The 21,342-nt window shown below is 46.5% G+C and overlaps 1 protein-coding gene across 2 annotated transcripts in view; it reads left to right on the top strand.

The window, feature by feature from the left end:
- Nucleotides 1–21,342, top strand: part of HK2 (hexokinase 2) — a 65,117-nt gene that overhangs the window by 19,778 nt on the left and 23,997 nt on the right. For both annotated transcript variants that reach the window (XM_069494100.1, XM_069494101.1), the window contains exons 2-3: nt 3,018–3,180; nt 18,706–18,854. In XM_069494100.1, coding sequence (XP_069350201.1) covers nt 3,018–3,180; nt 18,706–18,854 — 312 coding nt within the window. The remainder of the gene's footprint in view (nt 1–3,017; nt 3,181–18,705; nt 18,855–21,342) is intronic.

Raw genomic sequence — 21,342 nt, 5'->3', positions numbered from 1 at the left:
GCTGTCCTGCTGCCTTTGCAAATGCCCAGAGCCACCTGTGGAGAGTGTGTGTGTGTGTGTGTGTGTGTGTGTGTGTGTGGGAGGGTGGGGGTGGGGGGTCAGTGAGGCTCCTGGGACTCTCCTCTCTTTGGGAAAGTAGCAAGGTGGGAGGACAATGTCCAGAGACATGTCTGCTGCCCTCTGACCTGCTCAGCCAGCCGTGTGGGCCATGCTTTCTGCTGTCTGCCCTTCGTGTCTATGTTGGGGAATGACTGGAATTGAAGATGACCTGTTAATGGGCATGGCCAGCTTGCATTTGCTGCAATGCAATTTGGCCTGTATAGACCCTGCTGTAGTCCAGCAGAAAAGGGGCAGTCATTTAGCAGAGTGTACAGGAGTACAGGTGAGCCCTCCTGCTCCGTCAGCCCCAGCTCAGCCCCTGTGTCTGTGGGACTCCGCTCTGCAGGATGGAGGGACTGGCTGACACTACCTACCTTAGAGGGCTTTGTGAAGATGAAATGAGTTCATGGGAGCAAAACCTTGGGAAGAGGGTCTGGCAAAAGCAGGAGCCTTGTAAGCGTTTGCTGTTATTACTGCTGCCCACGAGGACATCTCAGGTGGATGTGGCCTGACATTGGCCTCTGGTTTGGGTGGCCCGGGAATTTGTATATTAACGCCAAGATGTTCTAGTCATGACATAGTGTTCCTGGGACAGTCAAGGTGTCATTGGATCTGGAGTGGGAGGACTCTGGGATTGTCAAAATTGCCCTGGCCCTGAGGTCACCAGAGATGGCTGTACACTGATACTTCACTAATAGGGAGGTGGCTTGTCTGGTGTCAGGCTGATGAAGCTCCACCTTTTACCTCTGGAGCAGCCTCAAACGTCATCATGGGGAAGGCACCTTGGGTCCCTGGTGTTGCAGGAAGCAGAGGTCAGTGACACTGCTTGGGGGGTGGAGCCCTGGGAGACTGAGGCAGATTCAGAAGGACAGTGGGCTCAAGGCAAGTGAGGCACCAGGAGTCAGAAATCAAACAGAAGGGACAGTTGGATTCTTCCTGATTTAGACCTATGGCCTTAGTCTGAAGTGGCTTTTCAATAAATGCTGGCAACAGGGGAATTTGGGGGTATCTTCATTTTTGCAATTCCAAACCCAACATGACAAGCCTGGTCTCTCTCCAGGCTGGAGGAGGGAGTGGAGAAGTGGCTGGGGACCTGCTTAGCAGGAGGAAGTTGCCCCTCCACCATTCTCTGCTCCTACTCCGTCCCCGCACCCCCCACCCCAGGTGAGAATCGCATCTATCTCTTTGTGTTTAAACCCTTGGCAGTTGTGGAGGGGTTGATGCTGGCTTCTAGCTGCTTGCAGCACTTCCCCCAGACCTTGGTCTTTCAACTTTTGGGATCTTAGAAGAGGGATAAAAGATACTGGTCAGGATGCTTGAAATGGTCTGAGGAGGGCCGGTGTTGTTATTCTACAGGGACAAAAATAGGTCCAAAGAGAAGAATTTGCCCCAAACTCTGTTAGGAGATAGGATACAGCCTGGAAAGGAGAAGATGTGAATTAGAAAACTTTTCTCTTTTACTTTGTCACAAAGGAGGACACTGGGTTTGTTTTTTATTCTTAAAAGTTGTGCCCTTTGGAGGGCTGAGATTTCAGAGCTGGAAAGAGCAGCATCCCTTCTAGTGCCTCAGTTTGGTGACACTGGCCGGGAGGGCCACGATGCTCACAACTGAGGGCACAGCTGCGACCTGGCCCAGTACTCTTGATTCTCTCTACTCCTGCCCCCCTGCTGGCCGGCAGCCTTCTCTGTCACGGACACTGCTGCTGGGAACAGTGACAGTGTGGGAACTTGTGTGCCTCCGTGGATAAGTTTCCATCAGACCTTTTCCTGACTGGAGAAAACTGGAATTATCCATGGCCAAGGCAGAGAGAGCTTCCAAGAAGGAAACCATCTGAGAGGGGCTCCTAATGCTTCTCCTTCTCCTGGTGTTAAATCTGGGACACATTCATGTAGATTTATGTTGAAAACAAGATCAATGAATGGCTAAGGAGTGTTTCCACCACTGCTGAGCATAGGAGAGGTTGTGTCATCATTTATATAGAGCCTGTCCTATGTGTCAGATGCTGTGCTAGGTTCTGGGGATGCAAAGGCAAACACATAGACATTGTTCTTCTAGCCCTCGGTGCTTATGGTTTGGATACTACTAATATATATTTCCAAATTGTGGATGGTGTTGTGAAGGGAAAAGTTCAAGTGCTTGGAGTAACAGGGAGGCCTGACTGTTGTGTTGGGGAGGATCAGAGGAGGCCCCTGCAGAGAGAGGCCTGAAGGATTGGCAAGGGACTGGCAGGGTATGCAGTTGCACGAGCAACTCGAGCTCCGAGTTGGGAAAGTTGGGGGACTGAGCCAGGGATTGTAGTCTGCACAAAGAGTGCAGATGCATGACAACGAGGTTAGGAGGTGGGGGCAGGGGCCAGATCATGTAGAGCCTCAGAAGGATTTCCAGTTTCGTTCCAATGGGAAGCCGCTGAATTGTTTTCAGCAGTGAATCAGCAGAGTCTGGCTGGGGTAGAAAATGGATGAAGACGTAAAAGTAGAACCTGGGATTGTGTAAGTCCAGGTAAGAAGTGGTGACTACCTGGCCTAGGGTGAGGGGCAGTGGGATGGGCATGACTGGCCATGTGAGGTGCGTGGGGAACAAGAGAGAGGGTAATGACCCTGGTTCCTGGGATGTTGTCACAGGCATTCCAACTCGACCATTCTGAAAAGAACTTTCCTCTTCTCTGATAATCCTTTCCCCCATCTGTACTATTCTCTCTAGACATAAAATTAAACCTATTTTTATAATTTTAATTTTTAGAGGTTTTTTTTAAGATGAAGTCCTGTCAAATCAATTCCTGTTAATGATCTTTAATAATAAACTTCTATCTACAACAGATTTTATGCTTTTGAAGGGCTGAGTGATGTTCCGTGACGTGGACCTATAACATAATTTATTTACCCCGTAGGTCTTTACTCTTGCTTTCCTCCTCTTTCAGGTTGACCAGTATCTCTACCACATGCGTCTCTCTGATGAGACTCTTCTGGAGATCTCCAAGCGGTTCCGCAGGGAGATGGAGAAAGGGCTCGGAGCCACCACCCACCCCACTGCATCAGTGAAAATGCTGCCCACCTTTGTGAGGTCTACTCCAGACGGGACAGGTACTGCACCTGGGGGGTGGCGCTGGGTGCCCCATTACAGGAGGGCATTTGATTGGCTTTGCTCAGGGACCCAAGAAGCTATGTGTCAGTGAAGGTTCCTTGGTTTTAAGCCTCAGAAACCAGCCAGGGAATTGAACGGAAGGCTGTGGGATGGTGTAGACAGCAGCCTTGGCAGTCCAGGGAGAAGCACTTCTCGTCAGCCCCACCAGGACATTGCTGCAGTCATTTGTGTTCTACCTATGTGCTGAGAAAGGCTGCTTGGCCCAGTTTGGGATTTTACACAGTGGTGGTGGCGAACTGCCACAAACGTGCCTCACAGGGTCACACAGGGTGCTCTTTGGCCCACCTACACACGCCCCAACTGGCACATTCTATAGGCATGCTGGAGAAACAGTGCCGTACAGATTGTCTAGATTGTTTCTTGAACCCCATGACAAAAGTACTAGAAGTCTGAATAAACTTGGGGAAAATGTGAAAAGCCACAGTGCATATTAAGGAATTAAAGGCTCTGAAGTCCTGCAATATGAACCTGTTAAGCTCGGTTTAATCCCCTTATTTGGATACAGAATCCTAATTTCATGGTGAGCCACCCAGAAAGTGATTTAATTACGGGGGAGAAAAGGGTTATGGTGGATATTCAAGTCAGAAAAGTGTGGGTTAGGGCCAGATCACAGAAGGCCTTGAGTGCAAGCCTAAAACGTGGAGTCCTTCTTCAGTAGGTGCTAGGGAACGAATGCAGGTTTGTGAGGGGGTCTGGGCAGACCTGTCCTGGCGGTGCTGCATCGTCGGCAGTACCTGCGGAGTGTGGGGGTGGGGGGTGGGTGATGTGAGGCTAGGAAAACACAAAATATGGCCCTGGTGGGTGGTGGTGGGCAGGGGAGAAAGGATTCCAGGGTGAGCCCAGCTGCCTGGGGATGCACACGGTGTGTCAGAGCTCTTGCACAGCGTGTTCCATTTAATCCTCACACTAGGTGCCTCTGTTTTTGAGACAAGGAAGCCCTGAGGTCCATGAGGGCTGGGGTCTGGGGGTAGCTACTCACATCTAGAGGGCTGGGGAGAGAGCCCAAGGGGCAGCTGCCAGGGCAGTGGAAGGACCAGGGAGCACAAAGCCCGGGAACCTGAGGGAGGTGAGGTCTCCAAGAACTTGGCTGGTGGCTGGGGAGGCATCTGCAGAGGAGTCGTGGGGAGGGGTTGGGGGAGGGCGTGGCTCAGGGCATGTTTATGCACCTTGTGCCCGCGCTGTTTCCACATTTGTGCCCTTGGAGCTCACCTCTCTGAGCGTCTCTAGGGACCTGGTTTGCCTGACAAGACTTTGTACAGTTCCTAAAATGTGTTTGCAGAAGCCTTGGGACCCAGCCTGGACCCATCACTGAGGGTGTGACCTTGTTAGGATTATTCTGAGTGTGTGTTGCAGCCCTTCAAAGAGCCTCTTGAGGCGAGGGGCCTCTGTGTGCTCTGGATTGGTATGTTTGCTGCACCCACCACTCCTTCTGACGGGAAACCACACCTATTTCCAATGTTTCTATTTGACATTCTAATAAATTCTCTAGCTCCTGAAGGCCAGGGCCTTGTCTTTATCTCACCCCACACTAGCACTAAGTACCCTAAATATTTTCCAAATACATTTTAAGGGCCGAGGGATTTTCTGAGCACCTGCATGTATTAACTCATGTGCTTTTCACAAAACTCTATAAGGTAGGTACAAATTCTATCCACATTTCTTTTAGATGAAGAATTTGAGGCTTGAATGGTCAAATAACTTGCCCAAGATCACACAGCTGATGACAGGCTGAGTCAGAAATCAAACTTGTATATGCCAAAGTTCAGGCCTCAAGACTACCCCTGACACATTTTGTGTGTGTGTGTGTGTGTGTGTGTGTGTGCGCGCGTGTCAGCCTGTGCACTTAGTGCTGGAGCACAGAGCAAATGCTCAACTACAGTTTTTTTTTTTTTTTTTTTTGAGACAGAATCTCACTCTGTTGCCCAGGCTAGAGTGAGTGCCGTGGCGTCAGCCTAGCTCACAGCAACCTCAAACTCCTGAGCTCAAGCAATCCTCCTGTCTCAGCCTCCCGAGTAGCTGGGACTACAGGCATGCACCACCATGCCCGGCTAATTTTTTCTATATATATTTTTAGCTGTCCATATAATTTCTTTCTATTTTTAGTAGAGATGGGGTCTCACTCTTGTTCAGGCTGGTCTCGAACTCCTGAGCTCAAACGATCCGCCCACCTCGGCCTCCCAGAGTGCTAGGATTACAGGCGTGAGCCACCGCGCCCGGCCCTCAACTACAGTTTTTTGAAATGGGTTTTGGGATGCTTGTTTAGCCTGTATTATAAGCAGATGAATAAGTTTGTTAATGGAGAAGTAATTATGGCATAAGCTTTTTAAATTCTCCTTGCTTTCCTGAGATTGGAGACACAGAGACACCTCTCCCCTGTGAACTCTTTGCTGTACATTTTGGGATGTTTTATTCATGGAAGCAAAGGAAGTGGCCCCTGGAGTAGTGGAGACCAGACTGCAGGAACCTGGCCCCTAGCCCCTCCTTTCTCACTTGTTTGGGGTCCATAGGCAAGCACATCTCCTCTGCTCTCTGAGACTCTGTCTTCTCTTTTGTAAAGTAAGAGGTTGACCCAGCAGTTCCAGTATTCTGCACATGTACTGGAACTAGTGTGCTAGTGTATTTCCACAAAAGCTTTTGAGATACTGTAATGAAGGAAAAAGCCTTAATATCTATCAATGGTGTCTTTGTCTGTTTTGTGTTGACATCAAGTAATACCTGGATATTTTATTAAGAGGTTAGGGCTGGGTGTGGTGGCTCATCCTAGCAATCCCAGCACTTTGAGAGGCTGAGGTGAGAGGATCACTTGAGGCCAGGAGTTTGCAACCAGCCTGGGCAACATAGTGAGATCCCGTCTCTACAAAAAGTTTTTAAAAATTTGCCAGGCTTGGTGGCACACATGTAGTCCCAGCTACTTGGAAGGCTGAAGTGGGAGGATCTCTTGAGCCCAGGAGTTTGAGGCTGCAGTGAGCTATGATCACACCGGTGTACTCCAGTCTGGGTGACAGAGTGTGACCCTGTTGCTTGGGGGGGGAAAAAAAAGGAAAGAAGAAAGAAAAAAGGTTGTTTGGCTTCAGGTTCTGCAGATTATACAAGAAGCATGGCAGCAACATCTGCTTCTGATGAGGACCCCAGGCTGCTTCCACTCATGGTGAAAGGGGAAGGGTAGTCATTGTGGGCAGAGATCACATGGTGAGAGAGGAAACAGCTTCGAGCTTTTTAACAACCAACTCTTGCAGGACTAATAGAGTGTAAACTCACTCAACACCCCACCCCACTGCTGCCCCAGGGAGGACATTAATTTATTCATGAGAGATCTGCCCCCATGACCAAAACACCTCCCATTAGACTGCACTTCCAACATTGGGATCAAATTTCAACATGAAGCTTGGGGGACAAACATCCAAACTATAGCAGATGGGCACAGTCAATTAATGCAGAAGACAAGAGTCCTCTCCAACCCATTATAAAACAAGAGCCATAATATTATGTGAAGTACGATCTCATTTTGTAAAACAGTTACATGTATCTGTCTATATTCATATTTGTACATTGTGTATACATATGTGTATGTACAGGTGCACAAAATCTCAAGGATATGCATCAAACTACTAACAGCGGTTATCCTGACACTTGAAGTTGGCAATCTGTAGTAAAGTGGAAAATATGTATATGACAACCCAGCAATTCCACTTCCAATTATGTACCCTGAATAAACTCCCATATGAATCCCAGGAGACATGGTCCCATAATGTTCATAGCAGTGTTGCCTGTAATGACAGCATGTTGGAAACAGTTTAAGGTATATTCATGTGATGGAATACTCTATAGCATATATTATATAAATGAGCACATATATGCGGATACCTTTCAAACAATGAATGGAAACTTGTTGCAGGAGGACATGTGTCTCATGATAATTGAATGTAAATTTTTAACAATCCCTCAAAGCATTTATCTACATTGCTTATGGACACATATACACATATCATAAAGTTATTAGGATATAAACTGGAATGTATACACCAGGTAAATGATAGGGGTTACTTTCAAGTTTGTTTTGTCAGTTGGGGGTGTGAGTTTTAGAATGTGACAATGGGGACCAGTGACTCCCAAGTCAATACAGACTCTCAAAAACAAGAATCCTCCTTTGTCCCAGGGAAATGTGGAGAGGAAAGCCTGGGCCACAGCCTGGGCTGCTGCTGCTGCTGCCGCCTCTGCTGGTGAAGATGAGTCTGCTCAAAGCTGCCTTTCCCAGAACCTTCCTTTCTCAGCCCATTCATTTTTCAGCATTTCTTTTCAAATCTGAGAAATTAAGCTTCAGAACTAAACTCTGATGTAGAGGGACCTAATCCTTAAATCAATAGCTTTGTAACTTTTCTGGACTATGTCTTCACGGCAAGAAACACCTACATATAAATATTTATATTAAAATGAAACAGAAGTTTCAGGGACCCATGTTTATTCTTAAATGTGATGCAGTCTGATGTATTGTCTTTTGTTCTTTAAGAAAGTTGCTAGTTAGAACCTACTAAATGTTTTTCAACTTGCAGTTTGAAAGCTGCTGCCTTAAATGGTCCTCAGCCCAGTCTTGTTTTAGACCGGCATTTATGAAAGTGGTTACTTCTTGCTAGGCATGAAATGTGTAGTTTCAGGGTGGTGTGGGGTGAGGGGTGAAAATCAAAAGTCTAAATGGGTTTGAATTCAAGCTGTGTGCTTCAGAATAATCATTGATGCTACGATCGTTCCTGTTTCCTCATTTGTAAAAAAAGGAACCATCAGAGTTGGTTCTCTGAGAATTAAGGGAGAATCAGATATGTGACTTTTCCATGTATGCTATAAACACACTCCTGCAGCCACAACCCACCACTGCAAAAGGCACACTCAGTGCCAAATTTACTGAAAAAAGGCGAGTGAGCCTCCCAGGTCCTTTATTTTGGAGTTGATTAGTGTGGAGGGAGGGTTCATCCCATCCCCAGAGGCCCTGCATTTTGTAGTGAAGACCAGGCCTGACTCTTTTATACAGGCCCCAGCTATCTAATGGCAATAAAAGTCCTGGTCAAAAATGTAGGAGAGACGTCAGGAAGTTTCGGGCCATTCATTTATGATGTAGGCCTTCATTAAACTGGTGAAAAAGGAATGTCTATGTTGTGGTTCATGGGTTCTCTGTAAGAAGGCAGGGAAGTCAGCAGCCACTGAGCCCGTGGGGGCGAAATGTGCAAGGCCAGTTCTGAAGTTCCCATGCTTCACGACTGTATGGACTGTACAGTGTGAAGGAATGTAGTTGTCATAGTTAAAAGTGCAGTAGGTATAAACAGCCCAAGAATGGCTTACTCAGATGACTGAATTTGGTGTCAGCCCAAGTATGTAAAAAATGGTCTTTATTTGTTCTTTTGCATTTTTTCCCAGTTTTAAAAATGTTGACAGAATTCTGTAGTGAACATCCGTATTTTACTAGATTTGCTTTCTCACACCTCTCTATCCCTCCATCCATCAGTTGGTCTGGTTTTATTTGATGCGTTGCAAAATAAATTGCAGAAATCAGTTCATTTCAACCCTAAAACTTCAGCCTACATATTACCTAGAGTTCAATAGTTGCTCTTTTTTCTTTTGATGTAAGATCTACATGCAATGAGATCACAAATCTTAAGTGCATCATTTGATGAGTTGACAAATACATACACTTGTTTAAAACTATCTCCACCAAGATAGAGGACATTGCTGTCATCCCAGAAAGTTCCTTTGGGCCTCTTCCCAGTCAATCCCTGCCCTTGACTCCCTGGAAGCAATCACGTTCTACTATTCTCCACGTATATTAATTTTGCCTGTTTCAGAACTTCACATCAATAGACTCATACAATATTTATTTTTTATGTAAGTCTTCTTTTACTCATGATAATGTAGTATTTATCCATGTTGTGCTTATCAGTTGTTCATTCCTTTTGGTTGCTGATTCCATGGTATGATTGGAATCATATATGGCATGAATATTGATGGACAACTGGACAATTTCCACTTTTTGGCTATTATGAGTAAAGCTGCTATGAACATTCCTGCACAAGCCCTTTTGTGGACACACGTTTTCATTTTCTTGGGTAAACAACTAGGAGTGGAATGACTGGGTCACAGAGTTTGGTATATATTTAATTTTTAGGAAACTGCCAGACCTTTCCCCTAAGTCGTTAAACCATTTACACTCCCACCAACAATATTCGAAAGTTCTTCATGCCTATTGGCCTCAAATTATCCTCACCAGTATTTGTTGTCAGTTCCTCCTCCGGTTGTTTTTTTTGCAGTGGAGAGTTGAGTAAAGAAAGCATTCATTTGTATTTGTTGGGAATCACACCATCTTGACCTCTCTGTAGGCAGCCCTAATCTATGTTATGGCTGCTTATGTGACTGGGGTACCAGCCCCACCCACAGGTCTGTCAGGCCCACCACACACATCACAGGGGGCTGGCTTTCAGAGGACAGCTCCATCTTAAGAGAAATGCAAGAATAATTGACACATTTAATGAGCACCCACCATGTCTGCACTAGGCTGTTTACATAAATCTGTTTTATTCTCCATAATAAAAGCCTTAGGAGAGAGATATTCTCACTTTAACAAAAAGGCAGCTGAGGCTAAAAGAGGTTGACGGGTTGCCAAGGTCATCTGTGGTCAGATGGTGACAGTGTTGGGATTTAAGTGTAGGTAGCCCTGACGCCATGGCGATGAGATTGACAGTTTACATTGGCTCACGTTGAACAAACGTTTCTAGGGCAAATCAGATTATTGTCTTTTAAAATGGATGACAAATATGAGTTAGCATTGTACCAGTAAAATAAGCTCAAGTACAGGCTGACTGAAAATCTACAAGTGTTCCAGCCTCATGTTCTAATTTAGTAATGAAGTAGCTTTGTGGCGTCTTTATTACCCACTTTGTGTTGGCAAGATTGTTTGCATATAACTATGTCTTATAAGACAGAGAGAGGGTGAGTCCTTGTCAAATCGATCGTTTGATCCTTCTCTACTTCCCTGATTTGTGAATTACTTTCACAGGTGAATAGAATATATCCCATCTTCTAGCCAGAGAGTGGGGAATGATGATGGTGATGCCGACAGTGATTATGATAAAAACTGCAGACTTATTAAGTGCCAGGTACTGAGCTAAGTGCTGTATTTGAGCTGGCTCATCAGTTCTCACAGTGATCTAATGGTAGGTACTCTGAACCTCATTTTACAAAAAAAGAAGATAGATTTAGCACAGTTAGGCAAGTTATCCAAAGTCACATATTGGGCAAGTGGCGGAATTGGGATTTGAACTCTGCCAGAAGCATGGCCAATGCCTGGGCCCTTAAGCACACCCCTGGTGGCGCATCTTATGTTTATATACCCCTCACACGACTAGCGCGGATATGTATCAATTGTGCTTTTAGTAACTCAGGCCTAGCTGTTCATTCAACAGTCCTCCCGGGGCAGCGGTGTGCTGAGCTGCCTTGTGCCCTGCCCTGCCTTTGAAGAGTGAAAATTGTGCTGGAGAGATAAGGCCTATGCAGACAAAACAATTAGAGAGCGATATCGGGCCATATAATGCAAGCACATGATATGATAAAGGGAGACGGGGCTGGGGACAGGTTGCATGGAGGCTGGTTAAACCCGAAAGAAGCCCTTATCTTGGTTGCTCTGGATTATATCAACAGCCATGCAGGGGAGTCATATACAACAGCTAGTGCACAAGCAAGTTAAGTGGTTTATGTGGTGTGGAAGCTTGTACTAACAGATAGCCTCCATATAGGAGATGGCATTTGCACACGTCAGGCACTGCACTTGATTGCACTGAATCTTGACAAACTCTGTGTGTGTTTCCCTGTGTTCTGGGGTGTGGAGGGAAGTGCTGGCTAGAAGAAGGCTATTATTATCATCCTCCCCCTGCCTTTTTTTTTTTTTCCAGATGAGGAAGTCTGAGTATCAGATTACTAAAAATTACCTAAAGTCACATAGCTAATACATGCTAAAAAGGGATTTGAACCAAGGTCTACCTTCCTGAAAAGCTTAATCTGCTTAAAACCGACACAATATTGAAACAGTCATGTTTTAATCCTTTAAAGAGAGGTTTTGCATCTGTGGGGCTAATGTGTCACCTCTCTGTGACCGGCACATGTTTTGAGCTTAAGAAACATTTATTTCCTGAGTAAAAAAAAGCACTTAGGACACTTCTTTCCAAAGATGTTCTAGGAGCTTTGTGGCACTAACCATGTGTTTTATCCCTTCAATTGGAGCAGCTCTATTTTTCTTTATTTCTACATTTTGGCATTTGGCATACCAATTTTGTTTGGAAAAAAGCATCCTGTTGCTTAAAATGGTTTGAAAACTAATGACGTAGAAGATCGGATTACCCCATTCCTTGATTGTACCAGACACCAGCATTAACTGACTGTGATTTGATGCCTTAAACAGCGTGAGTTACTTTATTGCTGAGCTATTGAGTGGAGGCTGACGTTGCAGTGTAATGAAGTAACTGGGATCCGAGAGCTTAAAAAGAAGTTGCCAGATGTAGCAGTGATTGTGGTGCTTCCAGGTATATGGGAAATACATCCCTTGAGACCTGTGTCTGGCTGGATTACCTACCCAGGACCTGGAGATTTATCTCTTCAGTCCTCCTCTCATTTGGAGTATATGCCACATGTTCTCGGAGCAGTCCGTTGCTATGTACCAACAGGAACTTGAAATCCAAAGGAAGAAACAAGGCCCACTCAAGCCACAGCCAGTCTGTAGAGGAAGATTGGAATGTTCAGTGCAGTCACGTGGGGCCACTGGAAATGCTGTTGTAGGGCAGAAAGGGCCAGGTCCCTTTGGGAGCATTGGAACTGGATGTGAAATTATGGATGTGTGTCTTTGACCACCTCCAAGTTCAAGGCTGCATGCCTCAGGCATTGGGTGACAAGCAAGGGCTGGAGGCTGTATGGTCAGATCTAATATAGTCCAGCTGTCATGATTTGCCTGGGCCTCTCCCAGTTTTAGCATTGAAAGTCCCATGTCATAGGAAACCATTCTGTCCTGGGCAAACTGGGTTGGTTGACCACTCTACGTGGCCCTGGAAGCCAGGCCTTCTTTGCAGCTCAGCTATCACAGTAGCCTCTAGCTATCTCTCTGGTGCTAGACCTGCTCTCCATGGTGCTACTAGAGCCCTTTTGAAAACACAGATCTGACCTGGAGAACCCAGAAGAAAGTCCTTGGCAATGGCATTTGCTGTGTGCTTGTAGCCATGTCATGTGAGCCCTATGTTATAGCCGCTCTGAACATGCCATTTTTGGCAGCCACAAATCAGTGCCATCTCATAGTTATACCAAACCTCTGTCCTGCTTCACTGGACAACCAAGCATTCCATGAACCTCCACACCTCTATATATCTCCTTCTCTTCGTACTTACCAAGTCCTGGCTGTCTCATATTGCCTCCTGAGAAGCCTTCCTTGTCCCAGCAGAAATAATTGTTCCTTCTCTAATAGCTCTTATCATGGTGCTTGCTCTCTTTCTGTCCTTGGCAAGTCAGGGACTGGGTTGTATGTGGCACCAAGCAGCTGAGAAGCTTTTAGTAACTATCTTCAGTGCTCAGTGTTGAAACACTAATTACAGAATGGGAAGTATTTTGTTAGAAGGGCCTAGAATGAATTCATTGTTTGATTCTTTTTTTTTTTTTTTAGACAAAGTCTCACTCTGTTGCCCAGGCTAGAGTGCCGTGGCATCAGCCTAGCTCACAGCAACCTCAAACTCCTGGGCTCAAGCAATCCTCCTGCCTCAGCCTCCCAAGTAGCTGGGACTACAGGCATGTGCCACCATGCCCGGCCAATTTTTCTATATATATTTTTAGCTGTCCATATAATTTATTTCTATTTTTAGTAGAGATGGGGTCTCGCTCTTGCTCAGGCTGATCTCGAACTCCTGAGCTCAAACAATCCACCCACCTCGGCCTCCCAGAGTGCTAGGATTACAGGCGTGAGCCACTGCGCCCAGCCCATTTTATGATTCTTAAAGTAATGATTTTCAAACATTTTTTCAAATGGATTTTTTTCAATTTTGGAGGCGTGAACCATATTCCCAAATTTAAACCAAATTAAATCTTGTATAGAATCTCACAGAAAAGACATTTAGAAGCAGAGAGAAGAAAGAAAATTGGAAGTGAGGGTGCAGGGGATGAGCTGTACCTTACTTAGCCAACCTTAACCCTCCACGAAGGACAGACCTTGCCACCTTCAAGGATCTCCAGAATGCTGGGAACATGTGTAAAACCCACTTGTTTAAAAAGGGGGCTCTGGAGCCCATAGTTCTGAAGAAGTCCATCTGATCACCCTTCATCCCGGCACTGCCACTTCTCAGCACGGTGCCTTAGATGAAGGGGCACTGCTGTTTAAAAATATAAAACCAACCCAAGTGCCTGTTTGCAAGTCACTCTTGGTCACTCTGGTTGGCGCACTGCTCCGAGCTCCTGATGAGAGGAACAGGTGGTGATCTATTTTAATTAGTGGCAAGTACCTAATGATTGAAAATAGACCCTGCTGGAAAATTCGACTGGCCCTTACTCCTCACCCTTCAGAAAATACACGGGCATTGTTAGGTACCAGGCCACCTGTTAATACATGCTTTTAACAGTGCTGGAGGGATGACTGTTCAAATAAATTACTGATGTCACTTCAACTACGATGACATTGCCTATCCTGTCCAGGCGGTTAGTCCAGGGCCGTTTTAGTCCTCAGCCTTTCCCTGTGACAGGTGAGTTCCCAGGAGAAATTGAAACCCCTTTATCTCGCTGACCTTATGTGCCTGATAAGAGCCGAGCTGAAAGTGGGCAGAATGGTAGTCCAGGCTGGGAAGTGAGTCAGCAGGCAAACTCCGCCAGGGGGAACCACTTGAATCTTAACTGTTGGGCAATTGGACGGGAGGTGGCACAACCCAACACTCCCGCTGCAGCTCCGCTTAGCTGCGGGCCAGCACTTTTTCTTCTTCTAGTACAGAGTGCCCCTTCTCTTTTATTTTGATGTAATTTAATTTAATTTAATTTTTTGGGTAGGAGAGGTGACGCTTTTAGTGAGGAGGATCTTCCGCAGAGAGGACTTGGAACCGTGTGGTGAGGTGGGAACGGAGGTTGAGTATAATTGTGAGACAGCACAATTGTGGCCACTAAAAGCCGGCATCAACAGGCTTTAGCAGGTTGCAGGTCCCTCTGGGGAGAAGGGTGAGCCACCCCCTGCCAGTGGGCGTGTGCCTGCTACCTCACGCACCCATCCCTTCACTCCATACAGAAGGTTGAGTCTGAGGGGACGTGGCCATCCAGGAAGCCCAGCGGTGGTCACTGATAAAGATTAGGGCACTTTTGCTTTCTTTCTCACCACTTTATGGCTTCCAGGAATCAGCCACGAAAGATGTGGGTGTGGTGCAGAGGGATGGCCACAGGTTTTGGAGTCAGATGGACCCTTGTGTGACCTTAACTGAGTGACTCAACTTCTGAGCCATACTGTTACTTCCTGTCACCCAGGCTAACTCAGGGGCTGCTCCACCTCTGGGTTTTATGCTGTTGGCATTGGTAGTTAAGAATTCCCTATTTGAGGATTTATAGCTTTCCTGTGAGCAGCCCCATGGCTTCTTGCAGCAGAAACTTTGGCTAGAGCCTGGCCTGGATTTGAACCTTGCTTTGAATTACTTGACCTGAGCCTTGGTTTTCTCATTTGTAAAACTGGGATTGTAATGCCAAACCGGGTCGTTGAGAATTAATGAGATAATGTTTATAAACAAAGTGCCCATTGCTTAGTTTCTTTTCTGCTAAAGACATCTACATATTGGGCCTTCAGTCTACTAAATCTCTCTCACACCTGCCTTTGTCTTTTCGTTGTTTTATTACCACGATAATCCAGACACAAGTAAGGAAGTCTGCACTCTGCAAACATACAATCAATGCAGTTATTTTCTTTCATATACAAAGAGCTCTTTTAGATTATTAAGGAAATATGGATATCTTTCAAAAAAATAGACAAAAGACACAAATAGACGATTCACAGAAAAAGGAATTCAAAAGGCCAGTCAACATTTCAAAATGCTAACTTTACTCAAATGAAAGAAACTAAGTTTAAAAAATGAGATATCACTTTGACCTAGCAGGTTGGCAAAGATTAATTACTACATAACACAGGACACTGGTGAGTGAAGCGCACCTGATTGTTTGAGTGGAAACTGATGCAAACGTTTAGGAAGGTAATTTGGCAATACCCTCCAGCTTGAAAACACACATCCTTGGAAACAGCAACGCAAACCCTTTTTTTTTGTGGAAGATGTCTGTTACAGCATCCCCTGTATTTATAAAATAAATGTATCTGAGGACACCCAAGAAACCCTAATAGTGATTATTTTGGGGATGTGGAGAAGAAAGGAGATATTTGCTTTTCATTTTGTCTACTTTTGTACTGTCTGAATTTTTTAACCAGGTGTTTGTATTTTATTATTTTTAAAAAGTTAACATTGTTATCCAGAGATAAAAGCATGCTTAACAATAAAAGAAACCTTACCTCTCACCTGGTGCTCTCATATATAAATCCTACAACTGGCACGCAAACATTAAGCTTAACAAACGAACCATCAATGAACAAACGCAATATGAGATGGTTTCTTGACTTGCCTCAAATACTAACTATAATTACTCAACAGAATGTTCTCTCTGGACCTTACTGGGACTTCTGCCGTGTGGCTTTGTACTTTCCTAAGAAACCTGCCATAGGGATGTTTGCTCGCTCCAGAGCCTTTTCCCTGCCCTGTTCAGTCTGACTGTCCCCTGTCCGTAGATGCATGTGTCCTTCACGCCCATCACACGCACTCTGTTCTGGGCTTCTGGAGTGTCCCGAAGGTTCACAGTGGAGGTAGATCTTGAGCCACCGGTCGCAGCGGGGAGGGTTTGGAGTGGCTGAGAAGAGGAGCTACACAATCACACAAGGGAATGACAACAATAGTGACAATGACAGCAGCTGTTTATTGATGGCTTCCTGTGTGTCCATACATTCACATGTAATGTAGTCCATATTTCATGTGCGCCTCACAGCCTCTGAGAGAAGCACCTACGGGAGAGGTGACATGCTTAGAGAGCCCTATGAGGTGCTCACGCCCCACAGGTAGTGCAGCAGCTGAGCTGGAATTCAAAACGAGGCCTGCTCACCTGTTTCTGAGGTCCAGTGCTCCCTGGGGGCCTCTCATGGAGGTGGGGATGAGGAGAGGGGGTCCATCCACTGTCCAGAGGGGTCACCTCAGGATTTCTGGAGTCACATGCTGGGGCTGCCCCAGATCCTGGACTGAGGAGTATAGCCCATGGCTTTGGTACTTGTGGTCATGTGTGCTTGTGGAGGAGCGTTTTGGAGGAATATCTGTTCCAGAGGAGTCCTATAAGCAAAGCAAGGGACCATGTTCCTTCCTGGGAACAGAATTACCAGCAGTACTTTATTATTCGTGGTTGCCCTTCAGTCCATCAGAAAACACTACAAAGCCACCATTCTTGATGGAGCTGTGCCCGTCCAGTGTGTCTAGCTGGGCTGGCCTCGCCGCCTCAATCCCCCGTGGCCACTGATTCAGCGGATCGCGTGTGTCCTGGACTTCAGAGCGCTGATGAGGCAGTTCATCTTTGATTTCCTTTTCATCCCTCATGACAACCACCACGTAGCATTTCCTAGAATCTGGCTGAGGTCCCACCACCAGGGAAGCCTCAGAACGGAGTGTCTGGAAAAGTCACCCCTGGCCACGAGGTGGGGTAGAATCACCCCAGACAGGGGTGACATTGCTCTTGCCAGCCGGCAGCTGTAGCTGGTGGCGGGGACTGCCTGCAGTCACCGGGTAGGGAATGGAAAATCAGTGCCCGAGGAAGAATGCTGAAGTCATTAGAGCTGACTGTAATGGCTTTTCTTGGACAGGTTTTCTGCCATCATGGGCTGGGGAGACTCAAGTGTTGGTGTGGGCAGTGTTTGCTGAGAGCCTGGAGAGAAAATATCTAGTACTTACTGAGTGTGTCCTGAGTTCTCGGGACAGTTTGGGTGCTTGAGGCACATTGTCTAATTTTTCCCCTCATGGCAATCCAGTGGGATACGATCTTCCCATTTTAGAGATGAGGCAGCTGAGGCTCCGAAGCTCTGAGGCTCAGGAACTCGTCTGAGCTAAAATGTGGGGGGATTCTGATGTAGGCCCAGAGCCAGTCTCCATCCGCCACAGCCCCCAACAGCTGGTTGTGTGGACGTCTCTGCTGGATGATGTCTGCCCCAGGTTTCCCCCAAGGACCCCGGGGACTGTGGGTGGTGGTCTCAGGGACTAGGGAAGATGTGGCTTTTTTTCAGGGCCTAAGAGCTGGATAGAGGCTCTGGGGGGACCTGGGCACAGAATAAACCTTGTTGGGTCATTCAGTTGGAGCACTTCCCTGACCCTCCAGCCATCCTGCATTTCATGAGTGGCAGTCTCCCATGGGAAAGGGGCTGAGTGTTGACAAACGTGTCAATAAGTGAGCCCCCTGGGAAATTGCCTTCTATCCCTAGAGAAGGCACGTGGCAGGGCAGCGGGAGCCCAGCGGGGAGCCAGCGTGGGGTTCGCCTTGCCTGCCCCGCCAGCCTCCTGCCCTGGCTGTGGGCTCTGCGCCTCTTCAGCACTTTCATTCTGTGTCACACAATGGGGTACTTCCCTGTAGCTGGCTGTATTATTGTCCCGAATCTGGATGTTTCCTGTCCACACTGCTATTTCCTGGAGGGAAGGAGCTGTACCTTCCTGGTGACACATGAAGATCTTGGCCCATCTGTGTCTGTGGCTCCTTTTTGGTGTCTCCCACTTCCCCTGTCTGGCTCCCTCACGGCTTTGTGGCTTGTCCGAGTGGCCCAACTCCTGCCTTACACACCCGGGGTCAGCATTGTCTCTGTCTCGCATTCTAGTGAGCCTGAGATCCTTTTTTTGGAAGGCACTTGCTTGTCTTATTTGCTAGGCCTCTTAATTATAACCAGTTGGACCCCATTCTACTCATCACAGGACCCTCTGATCTTGCTGTGGGACATTGCCATCATAGCATGTACCCATTAGAAAGTAAGTTCTGTACTGCAATCATGACTTGGCAGAAGGCCCAGGGCCCTCAGGCTTGTAGCAGCTTGGTGTTCTGGGGGTAGAAGGAACAAAACTGAGGCATGGACCCCTGGCACAGGCTTTGCTGGGCCCCAGGAGCTTGGTGGGGGCTTGCTAAAAGCACTTAGGAGATAATTGGCTCTTGTTGGGGGGGTGAGTGCCCCAAAGTTGGAAGCGAAACCGTCTCATTGTTGATGTAAATTAATAAATCAGACAATATATAAATGTGTGTAGAGATAGGTAAACCCCATGGGCCACAGACGACCAGTGTCCATGCAGGGACCAGGGTTTTAAGTCTTGGTTGGTTTGACCTTCTTGTCTTTCCCCAAAACTAATAGTGGCCCTTCCTTTTTTCTGCAGAACATGGAGAGTTTCTGGCTCTGGACCTTGGAGGGACCAATTTCCGTGTGCTTTGGGTGAAAGTGACAGACAATGGGCTCCAGAAGGTCGAGATGGAGAACCAGATCTATGCCATCCCTGAGGACATCATGCGAGGCAGCGGCACCCAGGTACGGCCCCTTCTGACACTCGCTCAGCCACAGGGATCCCTCCCAGCTGGAGCTCGGGCTATTCCCGCCATGTTTCATACCCAGCATGAGCTCAGGAACACAAGGAGTGGATGGAGGGATGGAGGGGAGACAGTAAGATGCTAGAATAGAATCCAGTAAGATACTATTCCAGTGTTGTCACATCTTGGGCCCCAGGGCTTGGAAGAGGCAGAGCCCTGTGACTCCTAGTCTGCTGTTCTTTCCACCACGCCAGGCCACCTCCTGGGACAGGAATTTCTGACCATGAGTAGAACACGTGAGGGAGATATTTTTAGACCCTTTATTTGCCTTTGGGAGGGGGGTGGCCCTGAGGTAAACCCGCTTTCCTTGTTTTAATGCTGGGGTTGGCAAAGGGAGGCTGGGTCCCTGGGACTGCGGGTATTTTAGCCCTCCTGAGGCTGTGACATGGCTCCAGTGTAGTGTCAGGCAGGATACAGAGGGCAGAGGCTCTTCTCCTGCCCCCGCCACAGCTGTCCCATGCTGCGGTATTGAAGGGTCGGGCCTTGTGTTCGGGCAGTCTGGCTGTGTGGTTCTGGGCAAGTGATAGCACCTGACAGACTCAGTTTATGCATCTGTAGAGAGGGATGATAGTACCTGGATTGTGGTGCGGATTAGAGGAGATGATGCCGGTTCTGTACTCAATGCCTGGCTCACAAACTAGTACTCTTGCTGTTTTCCACAGGGAAATCTGTTTATCTAATTGCATCTTCTTACTCTGCTCTCGGTTTCTGTGGCCAGCACTTGCGTCGGCCGTTGCATTGTTGCCCATCATGGAAGATGTGGTCACCTTTTCTTCTATCCCCCGCCACTGGCCCCATCCCCTAGATTACAAATATTTGAGAACCAAGTAAACAAGACAAAACCAAAAAAAGTACCTAAAGTTTGGCTATGATTGTGAAAAAGACTTGGCAACATGATGATGTGTTAGGTGGATTTTTAAGTTTCTTATGTGAACAAGACTCTGCGTGCATTTTTATCCCATCTGTGTAGCCTGTTGCTCGTATCTCAACACCATGAAGGGCCCAGGGACCTTGCAGTCCTTGCGGTGTCCTCCCCAGAGCCTGGCGAGGGCTCGGGTTCCTGCAGACAGTGAAGTGTGTCTCTGCCAATGGAGAAAGAGAATCCATTTCAAACATTCAAGATGTGAGTAAAGTTTTACTTGAAAAACTCAACCTTAAAATCTCTCAAACCCCACCTAGTTAGAGGGTATAAAGAAAATTACTTCTATTCTCCATACAATACATAAACAAAATGTTCTAGTCCAGATTTTAAAAAAACCAAAAAATTATGAGACCCACCTAGAAGAAACAATAAAACTATTGGGACATTAGAAAAATGTTGAATAAATGGAAAAATGCTATATGAAAATGAAACAGAAAGAAAACTAGAAGAAAATACAGGTGTCTATTTCACTCTAAGGAGTAGAAAGAATACAAGATGCCTAAAAAGCAACAGAAAACACTTCCAAGAAAGGCTAGAAGTTCATAGTGGCTATTTTAGTGGTGGAATAATGGTGCCATTTTTCCTATTTTTTTCCACTTTTTTGGGTATTAGGTATCAATATTTTAATTAAAGAAAAACAAATGGATTTTAAACTACAACTTAGTTAAAATCAAGACCAAAGCCAGGCATAGTGACATGTGCCTGTAGTCCCAGCTACCCAGGAGGCTGAGGTGTGAGGATTGTTAAGGCCAGGAGTTCTAGACTGTAGTGCGCTCTGTTTGTGTGCCTGAGAATAACTACTGCACTCTAGCCTGGGCAACATAGTGAGACCTTGTCTGTAAGAGAAAACAAAACAAAACACAACAAAACACCAAGACCAAATCAGCAAACCCCAAACTGCAAAGGTCTCTGAAGAACTGTGAACCTGGGTGGTAGGTCCCTGCGTGAAATCTGTCTTCTGGCACATTAACTTCCACTGAAGAGAAGTGTGAACCTGACTAGCAGCCACTTAAGATTTTAAAAGTGTATTTTGTGGGAGGGGAAGACTCTCAGACCAATATGGAAAAGGCACTGTTCTAACTTCATAAAATGATGCCTTTGAGCCTTTTTATGACAGGAAGGTGTTAGCTCTTTCTCTCACCATCCTATCCTTTGGTCCTCAGCAAACAGAACAGGGAATAATCTTCCAATCCAAGGAAGCAGATGGTCTCCTCTTCTCACTTTCAATAAGGCGTTCTTTGAACCCAGCGCTGGCCAGTGGAACTTTTTGCAGTGATGGAACTAGTCTATATCTGCCCTGTGCAACACGGTAGCCACCGGCCACCTGTGACATTGAGCACTTCACATGTGGCTGGTGTGACTGAGGAACTGAATTTTTAATTTTTAAAAATTGTAATTAATTGAAATAGCCACAGGTGGCCAGTGGCTACTGAATTGGGCAGGGCAATATTTAATGTCTCTTCTCTGCCTCCCCCGTTGGGAGTGTAACTGGGAAGGGAGCAGTCAG

Source organism: Eulemur rufifrons, chromosome 19 (assembly GCF_041146395.1).
Source record: "Eulemur rufifrons isolate Redbay chromosome 19, OSU_ERuf_1, whole genome shotgun sequence".
NCBI lineage: Eukaryota > Metazoa > Chordata > Mammalia > Primates > Lemuridae > Eulemur > Eulemur rufifrons.
This window is presented reverse-complemented; position numbering and strand designations above follow the sequence as displayed.